The sequence below is a fragment of the Ipomoea nil genome, unplaced genomic scaffold, assembly GCF_001879475.1.
Source record: "Ipomoea nil cultivar Tokyo-kokei standard unplaced genomic scaffold, Asagao_1.1 scaffold0382, whole genome shotgun sequence".
Taxonomy (NCBI): domain Eukaryota; kingdom Viridiplantae; phylum Streptophyta; class Magnoliopsida; order Solanales; family Convolvulaceae; genus Ipomoea; species Ipomoea nil.
The window spans coordinates 1561164-1574401 of NW_017616810.1; the positions used below are offsets into that span (position 1 = coordinate 1561164).

Below are 13238 nucleotides of genomic sequence, written 5' to 3' on the forward strand. Positions count from 1 at the left end.
GACTGTCAGCCGTCCGGAAGATGGTGTACTCATGAATCTCGCTCGAGATCCGAGCAACCGTTTCCTTGAGCGCCTGAGTCTCGTCCGGCACCACTTGTTTCCGAAAATGTGTGCTCCAGACGCGATCGACCGGGAAGATCCAGGGCTCGTACTTAAGGGAGAAAATCCTGTTTTTCCACCCCTTGTTGTTCCCGGGCAGCCCCTTGATTGCACACATGTCGGCCCGGGATTGCAGCATCAGGAACCCGCCTCCGTAGCTGCCCGGGAGGACTTTGACCTGGTAGATGTAGTTAAAAAGCTCCATCGTGCACTCGGCCTCGTGCCGAGCGCATATCTGTGGGAAGCAGGCCAGGATCCGGTGTGCGTTCGGGCAGATCTGTGCCGGGACGACCCGGTAATAAGCCAAGAAGGCGTTCAGGAGGGGGGTGAAGGGAATGGCGATCGGGGCCATCAGGGAGTCGTAGTGCATCCCGATCCACTTGCCCCGATGTCGGTCGATAACATTCCCCAACCGCCGGCTGGTGTCAAATTCTACCCGACCCATGAGTCGCTCGGCGATCCTGCTCGCCTCGCCCTTAGTCAGCTCGCTCATTTGTCGTTCGACGTTCTCGCTGTTCAAGAACTCGAACTCCGCGGCTACCGGGGCGGCCGGTCCGGCAGTATTTTCCTCGGCCGGTTCGGGAGTACCTTCCCGGTCGCCTTCTTGTGGACCGGTTTCCGGGTGGTCCCCAACCACCCGGGTCGGCGTTTCCCTAACGCTCGTAGTCGGAGATCCTTGTCTCCCCGACGTGTTTTCTTCTTCTTCTTCCTCGCTGGAGCTTCCCGACCCGCTGGAGCCGGAGCTTGACGACCCGGACGAGCTAGACGACCCGTCTTGTCCCGCGGTGTGCTCGGGGGCTGGCGCCGGTCGGTGAACAGCCTCAGGAGAGTAGGACATGATGTCCACTTCCTCGTCGCTGAGGTGCTCGACCTCTTCATCGTAGTCCGCGATGGAGGCGTTCTGGCTGTCAGAGTCCGTCATTTTGTTCGATCTACCTAAAGGTCGGTCGGGGTTAGTAAGGGACTTGAAGTACCCGGGACTGTTAGTCGACCTAAGCAGTTCTACCTAAGCTAAAAGCATAAAGAAAAGAGAAGGACGAAGAGCTTACCGAGTGGAGGGACTTTGAAAAGGACTTGAAGCTTCGCTTTGCTCGACCTGAGTGCTGATCTGTTGCTCGGGGCTCTCTGAGGCTACCGACTGAAGCAGAAGAGCGAGGAAAGTTCAATTGAGGGCCCCAAAGGCCTATTTATAGGAGAGCATTTAGGCGGGAAACTCATCCACTTGCGTGACACGACCCGCGCTGACTCCGAGGCGCCGGTTGCAGTCGCAGAGGCCGGCAGTGGCCGACACGTGGCGAGGAAGGGAATGACAGCTGGCCGGTCGGTTTAGGAGCCGACGGTTGGACTTCTACATCCCGTCCCGTTTTTTCCCGACTGATCAAAAAGGCCCGGGCTGGGGGGCTCTTGGTAGGGAATATCCCGACCGACATAGCTCCACCACGACCGAGGAGTCTTTGTCTCTTTCTCCTTGTCTTTGCAGGTAACAGGTCGGGCTCCTTGAGAAGAACCCGGTCGGGCACCGACCGGGAGTTGCCCGAGCGATGGTGTCAACCCCGAGCGGTAGTCCTTCGGCGAGAGAGCTGACTAAAGACACGTGGCGGCTCTTTACATCGACAGGCAGGGCACCCAGGAGGATGGCACGTGGTGGCTACGTGGAAGACATGCCGAGCGGCTGGGATCTTGTCTCCGGCACAGCGGCTATAAGTACCCACAGTAGCTACAGTGTAGAGGACTTTTGGACGATCGATAGGTTGTAACTAGAGACTCCCGACCGCAGTCAATCGGTACTCAGTGCAACCAAGTAGATTGTACTTAGGAACTCTACCTTGATCAATAAAGACTTACTTGCTTTACTTGGTCTTGTGTTATTTATATTGCTTACGTAGAATTAGCAGTATCATGACTAATGTCAAATTGAGTTAATTCTGTTTTGGAAGTCAAATGATTTATTTTTCCAAATTCATGCATATTGATGGTGCTAATTTTTATCATAAAATTATATGGCATGAGTCTTGAATCTTGAATATCTCAAATGTGAGTATTTGAACACAATAAAAGTGCATATTTTCAATATTGTTTTGCCCAGAAGGTAAACACTTAGAGCACTAATTTTTATTTGACACCTTTTAGTCTAAACCATCGGTTATGAATATTTGATCGAAAAGATTTAGAGTCTAAGTTGATCCCTGAAGGATCGTATGATCCTATGATCAATAAATTATTGTGATCCATTAATGTACAAAATGGACGCATGATCTGAGAAGTTAATTCTCGTGGGTCACCCGAAATTATTTGACAATTTAGAATTTACTTCTCTATGTTTAATTTTCTGGACGGGTTTTTACTTCCCGGATGGTACCTTTTCGGATTGTACATGAATCCGTTGTACTCTAGTAGAAGTACATAACTAAAAATTATTTAAAATAGTGTGCGTCTCATTGTCATATGTGATAGTCACATTGTACTCCTGTAGTAGTACATGACCAGATTATAATAAGTATTTTGAATGTCATTGTTTTTTAAAAAGACATCAAAATTTTAGTTTTTTTGTTGGAATGTACTTTATGAGTTCCGTGCCTTTCCTACTTGGCAAATATGCTTGGTCATTGGATCGTTTTTAATAAAGGTCTATAAGACCTCAAATGGGATTGATCTTTAAGGTGATTTATGACTCATGAATGAAGTTTGAAACTTCTATTTCTAATGCTATGCTACTGTCCAAAAGTTAAAATTGACTCACATCATGTTGGTTTGCCTGAAGCAAACAAGTTGTGATTTTTTTTTACACATAGTAATCACTGCCTGAAAATTCTGACAGGCGCAGTTTGAAAATTAAATTCGTGAAAAATACTTGTTGAACTCCTTTTGGCATGAAATTTTTTCTGGAGAACCTAGACTCGTGATATTTGATGTCTGTAAAAATATTTTGTTAAAAATAAGCTATGGTTATTCCAGAAAAATTTGTGAAGTTTTGGCAGTGTGCTGCCAATTATTTTTCTGCCTGGAGCAATGTTGTGAAAAATTTCAGAAAAAATACTTCCACACCTTGGATTGAGATGAAAATTTTTATGTACGTTCTAGACTTGCTGAACTACATATCTGCCAAACTTTGTGTCAAAATGTGTTACCGTTTTCCCCCAGAAAATCCTGCAATCCAGGTCAAAATTCTGAAAATTTTCTGCCGTCTTCAGCTTGTATATCTTGCTGTTTTGTGATGTTTTCATGCTGATATGAAACTATGAAATAAAATGAGAGCCTGCTTGGAAAAGTGCTATTTTTGACTCCCCGAAATAGGAATGAATGGGCCCGGCAGCGAACATGTGCTCATTATTCTTCGACGAACGGTACTTCTCTCATTTTTCTAATTTATGAATTAATAAACAATATCTCTTGTCATGTCATGCCTTGTGTGTACCAAACATGATACTCTTTAATGGATGTGCATGACTCAATAGAGAGTTTGGTGTCCAAGACATAAGGGACAATTATATCACATGCTATTGCATGCTTCTCTTTAATTGACAACTTTTAGCATATAATCTCTTGATTAGGCTCATATAACAGCTTTTGTTATTTCTTGTTGGCAATTAATTATTTGCTATAGGCCATAGCTATTGAGATTCATCACCCTACTTATAAGTGTGGCAATATCATGAATTCTCAATATGGTTAGGTTGCACCTGTCGTTGCTAAACCTTAGCTTGCATGTGATAATAGTTAAAGGCTATGACATGTTTACAGTGCTAGTTTCTGCTATAGAAACTTTTTGACATGAGATTTGGGCATATGATATTTAAATTTATAGCCCTCATTATTTTGTATATTTATTTGCCCTGAAGGTAGATTAAGGATTTTAATTCTCTAAGTCATCCTTTTAGGATGAATCTTGACAATGAATTCTTGACCAAAAATGGTCAACCTATCCCATCAATCCCCGAAGGATTGCTTGACGTTACTATGAGTCAAGTTTTTTTTACTAAGTCTAACTCGATGCATATCACAAATCAATCCTTCAAGGATTGTTATACCCCCTTTTTCACCTAGTACGTGGTTTAAGAAGTAACATTTCCCTATCTGCGTTATTTTATTTGCGCAGTCTATTTTTATATCACCACCACAACGTACCTCTAAAAGGGCTACCAAAGAAACCTCCATCTATTGATTAAATACCGAAAGCCCATGATAGGGGATCAATACATATAATTGGGTACGTTGACTACATTCCTAATGAAGATTGTTTCTCGGCATTAGGGGGAGATAATATACTACTTCGTAGCTTTTTGGAATGCCAAGAAATTTCATAAGAATAAAAACATCTTCATTATTTAAATCCATGTACTAGTTAGATTGAACTGGAAGTTCAAAAGATAATCTATTTTGTGATTTTAGCAAATAATCTGCCAAATACATCTGTTGATCATAATGATCATAAAAGAAGTGACTAGGTCATATATCCTTGGACCAAACATATCTATCGATACTCCTTGACACTAGAAGTGTAGGAGATCTATCGGTGAAAGAGATATGGATCATAATACTAGATCTAGTAAAGAAATATTGTCACTCTTGAAATAGTTTGAATAATTATGTCCTGCAGACGTTCGTCCAGATGACGAAAAACCCTGGTAAGACTTATAGGTGCACCAAACAAACGTAATACTAGGGATGCGGAACGACCAGATCAAAATATCTTTGGGAAATGTTTAGAATCTGGTTGTTTTAGAAATTGCCATTACTTTTACAAATATGGGAGTTTTACAAAAAAAGTTATAGTTGTCGACAACACAATTGCCATTACAAATTGCTCGTTATATAATCTGGATCCAGAGTTAAGCACCAGAAGTGCCATGACTATTTAATATATAAAGGAGCAATTAAGGCATAGCTCGACTCGCTAAAATGAATAAATTCTCTTTATAACAATACACCATTTGAGTGTTAACCCTGAAGGTTACAAATGGGTGTGTGCATAAAAGAGAAATAAGAATAATGAGGTGATAAAGCGAGTTTGTAGCCTATGGGTTCACGCAGAGACCCTTAATTGATTTTAATCAAATATAATCTCCCACGGTAAATGGCATTAAGTTCCGCTACATAATACAATTGGCAGAATAATAATAAATTTAGATATGCAGTTAAATTTATCTTGAGAAATCCCTGATGGATTCATAATTCTCATTTTTAAGTATTATTATGTGTCATTATCTACTCTTTAAAGGGTTGCGAATGGAGTTAATATCCTCATTGAAGGAATAATATGTACCATTGTGTGCTCGATAAAGGGTTGATAATGAACTTATTTATTATTTATTATCTCAGTCAAGATTGATGGTGTAAACATCAATGAAAGATATAAAGAGCTTGATGATGTCAGTTCATGTTTAAAGACTGAGACTTTTGAAACAAAAAGCTTGTGAAAGCTATAAGTATTATCTCGACTTGAAGATCGAGTTTTTCTTTACAGTTTTTTTTATATACACCAGTCAGCCTACATCTAAAAATGCTTTTTCATATGTCTATATGCATATAAGTGTCATGTTTTTATCAAACTAAAGGTTGCCTAATAATCTCTTGAAGTAGATAAGGAACCTTTTTGGACTCGAAGTCCCTTACTTCATTATCATTGGAGCACCATTATAGAACCAGAAGTTCCATAACCGCAACATATTTGCGATAAAATTGCTAGCAAAATATAGTGCTCCCCCTACAAATGAAGTACTTGAATAATGATTAACATATCCTCCGGTATCTTCGAGATACAAAGACATGACATTTATGTAAGAAACCATGATACGGTTTTAATAGGCTACTTGGGTACTGGCTGTTTTGTTTGATCCCCGCAATGCCAAGTCCAAACTGGTTATACAATGAATTTCCCTAAATGTTCAAAATGAGGACAATAACACTTGTGTTGCACAAATGTTATATTAGCTCTAGAAGAGCCATAAGATTATTGTACACTACTCTAAGTGACAATCCAGAAGATTTGTCCAATCCATCTCTTCAAAATTTGAAATATATGTAGAACTTGAAGATTGTTATCTTCAGGGGGAGACTGGAAGTACATTTACTCGAATCAATCCGGAAGATTGAACATTGAACGTAAAATCCTGAAGATTAAGTCATAAAAGACTAACAATTGCGCACTATTTGCAACACATAAATACATAAATATCATGTACTTTTTTCCTCACTAGTTTTCTCCCATTGGGTTTTCTAGTGTGGTTTTTAACAAGGCATGAGTATGATATAGTAATGACAATGAGGAAAAGTTGCAAAATAATTGCTTAAATGGACAAACCCCAAAATCCTGAAGATTATGCGGTTTGCGCCCTGAAGGCTTATGGTTGTACTCTTTTTCCCTTAACTAAGTTTTTCCCACAGGGTTTTCTTAAGTTAAGGTTTTTAATGAGGCGACCAAATACAATATATGTTTTTATATATATCATGTACTCTTTTCTTCAACTAGGTTTTTCCCACGTGGTTTTCCTAGTGAAGTTTTTAATGAGGCATGAATATATTTTCTATTGTACTCTTTTCTTGTCTAGGTCTTTCCCACAGGGTTTTCCTAGAAAGTTTTTAATGAGGCAAGATCATGATCAAATAATGTCCAAGGGGGAGTGTTATAAATAAAACTTATGGTGGACATTAATATAGTAGCTTTGTAACGTCTGTAACGGATGTAATTATCCTTCATTATTGTATGCCTTTAGTGTATCTTGTATATATATCATTGTACTATGATGGATGATGATGAATGGATCTATCCTCCTTTTCTCCCTCATCTTTCTACTCTTATTCTCGTTCTTACTGTTCTTCACGAGCTAAAGGCCTGCAAACTAACTTGCAATGCAACAGGTATCTTATTATTCCATTCATTTTATTCATCTACTTTTCATTCCGCAAATGAAATGTATGTTAAATAAGTAATGTTATGTTTTATATTATGCTAGAGGAAAATGATATATGAACTTTACTCTCACATGTTTTGATTTTTGTTTTGTTAGATTATGAGGTATCATGACTAAATTTTAATTATATGATGTACCTTTAAATTCATACGACTAATTTTATTGATAGAAGATAAAGAGAATAATACAAATTATAAATTACTCTTTTTTTTTAATGAACCAAAACACGTCAAATAATTTATGAATAAAAGTGTAATAGAATTTGAGAATATGTATAGTATTACTCTAGCCATAAAACACATTGGTTAATTACCAAAGTAGCCATGGACCCATGGGTGGCATCGTGACGAACAAGATTTAGGTGGGTGAAAGGTGAGAGGGTCAAAGACTGAAATGAGAAAGAAATCAAATTTGTTGACAAAAATGGGAAGCTTTTGAAAATTGGACAAGATTCGGAAAAGAGCATTTGCGTTTGATTTTTTTTTCTCCGAAATTAATCACAGTCGCAAGTGGTACTTGCGGTTGTGGTATTATACAAGAGATGCAAGTTCCACTTGCGTCTCTGACCGTATGTATACTTTCCCACTTGCTTCTCTACCATCGGCGGCTAGGAAACGTATTGTTGCAGAATGATGCTAGGAAAGAGCAACCAACCACGCCAATGGGGAGTCATCTACCATAGTGCCTAAACCAACTCTTCCTCCCTCTCCTACACCAAAAGTGGTGGCGAAATCTAGCACTAATCTCTGGGACATTTTATCTTTCAGTGGTACGGAGAGAATCAACGGCCGGCTAGTCATGATTGGGTTTGCGGCGGCGATGGGAATGGAGCTGGCCAACGGCGGCGATCTCTTTGTTCAGATTCCAAACGGTGGCGTCACTTAATTCCTGGGCACGACCGCGCTGCTAACGTTGGCGTCGGTGATTCCGACGTACCAAGGCGTAATGCGCGGAGTCGAAGTCGAAAGGTTTGATGACCGCCGACACTAAGGGCTCGTTTGGTTCACAAAAAATATTTTAAAGGAAGTGGAATTGAAATTCCATAGAAAAAAAAAAATTACTAGGCAGATGAATTTCATTGTTTGGTTGGTGGAAAAAGAATTACTGGAAATACTAATTCTATTGTTTGGTTAGATTTTGAATTGTAAGAAATAACGAGTATAAAGACCTATATGCCCCTACAAATTAATAAAAGTAATATAATTAAAAAAGGAGTTAATACCCAAAATCGTCCTCGACTATAGTGATTTTTCTCAATTTCGTCCTAAACGACTTTGGTGACTTAATATCGTCTCAGACTTTTGTGTTTCGCTCAATTTAGTCCTCCATTTGTTATTCCGTCAAATTGGTGTTAAATAAAGGGACAATTCAGTAATGTCAATATTGATCTCTCTTTACTTTCAACTTGTGAAGTGTGAAATTCCTCTTTCTTGTACGAATTACACCCAGAATTACTCCCGAACCTGCAAATCAAATTTTATATTCGCAGTTTTAGGAGTAACTCTGGGAGTAATTCGTAAAAAAAAAAAAAAAAAAAGATTTCGCAGTTCACATGTCTATGAGTAAAGAGATGTCAATATTAAAATTACTGAATTGTCTATTTATTTAACACCAAATTGACAGAATAACAAATGAAGGACTAAATTGAGCAAAAACACAAAAGTCTAGAACTAAATTGAGTGAAACACAAAAGTCTGGGACGATATTAGGTCACCAAAGTCGTTTAGGACGAAATTGAGAAAAATCACTATAGTCGAGGACGATTTTGGATATTAACTCATTAAAAGAATAAACAAGAGTAAAATATACATTCCACCTCACTTTTTCTTCCCATCTTTCATGAAAAACAAAATCCTTAATCAACCAAAAATTTTGTTTTCCTCAAATTTGAGGAATCCATGAACCAAACATCCCCTAAGATCAAGAATGGCAGATTTCCTATGTCCCAAACAATCTTTAGGTCCGTAGTACGTGTGACATTATTTTATTTTGTAAAAATAAAAATAGAATTAATTTGCATATGACATTATATTTATTTTCGTAAAAATAGAAGCAGGCTTCTTCTTTTTAAATTTTATATTTTTCACTTGGGGAGCAAAACTTAGAATTTTCCTATATAAATATTTGACAGTGTGAACATTGTAGCAACAAATCCAACAATCATCAATCGATATATGTAAACACCGGGACTCATACCACAAAGAGGTGATGAAATGAATAAAACATAATTTTTGTTCTTAAATAATCACGAATCAATTCTTATCAATATTCTCTCTGAAAACATTCCAAGGCAAGAATGAGAAAGCACAAAAGTAACAAAACGAACACCCACCCAATATATTTCCTTAACTCCATTAAAAGTTTCACAACTAGCATCACCTTTATAACATAACAAGGATTAATAGGGTACGTTATTGGGGAGATTTCGGATGACATTATTTCTTATACCAATCTTGGTGCGCATTGCCTCGTTACCATACCTATTCATGGCCTTCATCACCTTCATCTTAACCATGTTTTCTCTCGACTGCACGGTTGCTAGGCCCATGCTTCTATACCTGAAAGATGCAAAAGTTTGTTGTTTATTGAAACTCTATAAAATGATGAGAGATATATATGCATTCTTGAAAACCGCCAATAAGGAACATCCAAACAAACCTGGAAGCTAATGCAGCAGTAAGAGCAATATCGTTCGTGCGAGTGGGCCTCAGTTTTTGTCGATAATATCGCAAATACTCTCTTGATCCAAGTGTTATGGTAGATACTCCATCATCAGTTCTCTTTTTAATAATTAGCTCAGCCCCACCACTTCCAAGCTCAACTCCACTGCTAGTGTCATCTGATGCAACCAGCTCTTTTCCATTTGCATCCAAATAACTAAAGCAGTAATAACACAAATCAAAGAGAAGTTTAATACAAGAAAGTATCCTCAGGTGTAACTAAAAACTAAATCACAGAAACCGTAAAAGACTGTACCTGCTGCTATAGTCATAAAATTCTTCTAATTCTGCCTCTTCATCATCACCACCATCACCATAGTGCACTTTACAATGACTTTTTGCTTCCATATGCTTCCTAACTCCTTCTAAACTGCTGAAAGGTTGGCATCTATCATTGCAATACAAACATAGGTAGTCCCTCTTAACCTGAATCAATCAGAAAAAACATAGAAAATATTGAAGTATAATATTATGACAAGCAATTAAAACAATGAAAAGTTAGAAACAGAGAGAAGTACCTTGAGACCAACATAAGTCAGAAAGCCTTTTGGGTCCTTGAGATATTCAACATCGGGTATAAAGAATCCATGCTGCTTGTGCATGTGAACCATACAGCGTTCTATTGTTCTATGCTTTAAATCACACATGAAGCAACAAGATGGATCCAGCTCTTCACTATAGTCATCCATATCTGCATCTTGCATGTTCCCATTAGAAGTATGCTCATTTAACTGAAGTTGCATCAAAGAATCACTAGCTTCAGCCATGTCTTCTTCATCAACCTCTTCCCACTCACTCTCCTCACTCTCCTCACTTTCATCAATATCTTCCTCTACCTGCTGAGTGGATCTATCCAAAATGGGGCGTTGAAGAGGCCTAATTATAACCCTGTTTTCACCATTATGGTTAGGCTCTTGTGAAGCCTTTAACAGGTGGCTTTTCGATTTCAAGTGCTGAGAATACGCCTGGGAACTTCGGTACTCTTTCCCACAAACACCACAGGTATAGAGCATGGGCGTCTCAGTCAACTTTTTCTTCTCTTCTGCAATAACAGACTGTCTGGCTAGAAAAAGTGCTTCTGTAACCCCTGGCACTCCTGCAACCTGTAATAAATACAAATGAGCCAAAGAATAATTATGAAATATATATATATATATATATATATATATTGTGGTGTGTATGCACAAATAGAAAATAATTTTCCATTTTTCCAACATTATTAACAAAGTTGGAACAATCCAAATGTGTTTCCCAATTGGAGAAACACAGGAGAACAGTGGATTGTAAAGCATTTCATGCATGAAATATTTTACAGAAAGTGAATGTGCAGTTCTGGAGACTGATACAAAGAATCATACTAACTTCCTAAAGTCTCAAATTCGTCCATTAACAATTTGGGAAGCTATTGGGTAGTTGCTATTATCCATGAATGTGCAACTGAGTTATCCACAGGAAGTCCAAACTGGGTAGCCAATACAGTGAAGGCTTGTTTGGACTTATTATCCATTTCACTAATAGTGAGGAGATTGTTAATCCCAGCCACTAACCAAAAAATCAAGTTACCCAAACTTTCAGGGTAAACTGGTAAAGGGTGGTTGAGTGGGCACCCATGATTAAGAGATCAGTGAAAAACAAACCAGATATAGTATTGAAAAAGATCATTAATCCAACCCCAGGAACCAAATAATGTATTTTCACATTGCCTTTACCAATTCACACTGCCTGCTGAGGAAATATGAACTACAAACAGTAAACTGGATAAGCTCATAAGCTTAAAAGAATAGTAGAGATCTTTCTGGTCATCTGACCTCCTAAGAGAAGCATTACAACTTCAAAATTAAAACTCTTGCTGAACATGGAATAGGGAATCTATTAATGATCAACCAGAAATCCAAAATGATTTTGGGATATCAAATTACCACACCCTGGGAATTCCTATACCATTAAATCCTCTTTAAGGGGTGTTATAAGTAGTGGAAATGTCAAACTTGCTTGGTAGTTCACATCTTACAAAAATATTACTGGATTAAGCAATGTTTAACCTAAGGAGAGCCTAGCCTCCTATTCCCATGCATAGACTCACTATCAGCTTGAGTGCACCTAAGTCTACAAATGCACCTCCATGATGTGCCTTGCCACTTCACCAGTTAATCCTGAAAAATGATTTCACTTCTATCCAATTTTTCCTCAAGCAAACTATTTAAATTCTCATATGGGTTATTATAGGAATATTCAACATTGAACATCTCAAACACCACAATATCCTAGCAAGAGTATAAATTCTACAATAGCTCAAAAACCTAGCAAACATCCTTGATGGTTAATACTCATATGGGCTTATAGGAATATTCATCATTTAACATACTCTACTACCAACAGAAAGAGTATAAATTCAACAAAAGCTAGAAAACCTAGCAAACATCCTTGGGGGTCAACACACAGACAATCATTTCCTCAGAAACCAATACATCAACGCAGGCAACCTCATCCTCACGAAATGCTTTTGAAGGGTGAAAGCAAAAAAAATACCTCTAGTAGATCATCTAATAATCAAAACAACCTCTAAATTGTCTAACAAATAACAATCGCAAATTAAAATTCTAATAGAATCCACAAAACCTCATCTGCTCGGACCTGGACCTAGCCACTGAAACATAAGCAGTTAAAGAATAAAGTCCCCGAACTACATCTAAATTATCAAGCAAATGAAGTAATCACCAATCAGCCGCCCACCTCCAAACAAAAACAGTTAACCAGCTCCGTCTATGTGCATCAAATATAGCAGGAATTTGAAATTTCAATTCGTTGCGCTAGAATTCAGGTCAGATCACCAGCTATATTCTATACTCTATTTCCAAGCTAATAGATTTTCATTTCCTAAACAGAAGTAGCAACAAGGATAATAGATTTTTCGGCTACTGGAATGACAGTTGATAAACGAAGAAAGGAGAGGTGTAAAACCTTGCGTTTGAGATTGTATCGGTGCCATTCGGACTTGTAATGGAGCTTCTGCTCGGCGTCGTCTTTGAATTCTTTGTTGCAGGCGTTGCAGGTTAATCCCGGCATTTCTTCGAAATTGTGGATTGGATTTAGAAATAGAATAGGGTTACGCGCGACTAGTGTGTATAATATATATATATATATGATCTTGTTTGTTGAGAAGGAGGGCGCAAGCGGTGGATTCTTGTTCAACCCTACGCGTCCGCCGCCTACCAAAACTTGCTAAATCTCAATACTACCCCTAAAGTATTGGGATTTTATCAAAAGTCAACATTTTTTATTTATATACTTTCTCATCCTATTAAAATAATGTTGTTTGAACACATGACTTTTTATTTGAGAGAGTCACTTACTTGACCGCTCAAAAGTCAAAACTTACAAGCAAACTAACTTTAAAAGATCTTCATAAATTAAAGGAATAAAGATTAAATACTTACAAGCAAACTAACTTTAAAAGATCTTCATAAATTAAAGGAATAAAGATTAAATACGCTATCCAACTGCACAC

At 38.2% G+C, this 13238-nt stretch overlaps 2 protein-coding genes across 2 annotated transcripts; one reads left to right on the top strand and one right to left on the bottom strand.

Moving 5' to 3' along the window:
- Positions 1-6842: 6842 nt before the first annotated feature.
- Positions 6843-7895, top strand: LOC109171836 (early light-induced protein 2, chloroplastic-like). Its single transcript, XM_019320914.1, has 3 exons — positions 6843-6957; positions 7107-7114; positions 7650-7895. The coding sequence occupies exons 1-3, from the start codon at positions 6843-6845 to the stop codon at positions 7893-7895; spliced, it is 369 nt and encodes a 122-aa protein (XP_019176459.1).
- Positions 7896-9323: 1428 nt separating this feature from the next.
- LOC109171962 (cytoplasmic 60S subunit biogenesis factor REI1 homolog 1) lies at positions 9324-12858 on the bottom strand. Its single transcript, XM_019321079.1, has 5 exons — positions 12692-12858; positions 10249-10833; positions 9987-10156; positions 9669-9887; positions 9324-9568 (listed from the first exon to the last, which is right to left on the bottom strand). Exons 1-5 carry the CDS (start codon positions 12794-12796, stop codon positions 9409-9411), a joined length of 1239 nt encoding a protein of 412 aa, XP_019176624.1. The 5' UTR covers positions 12797-12858; the 3' UTR covers positions 9324-9408.
- Positions 12859-13238: the final 380 nt, after the last annotated feature.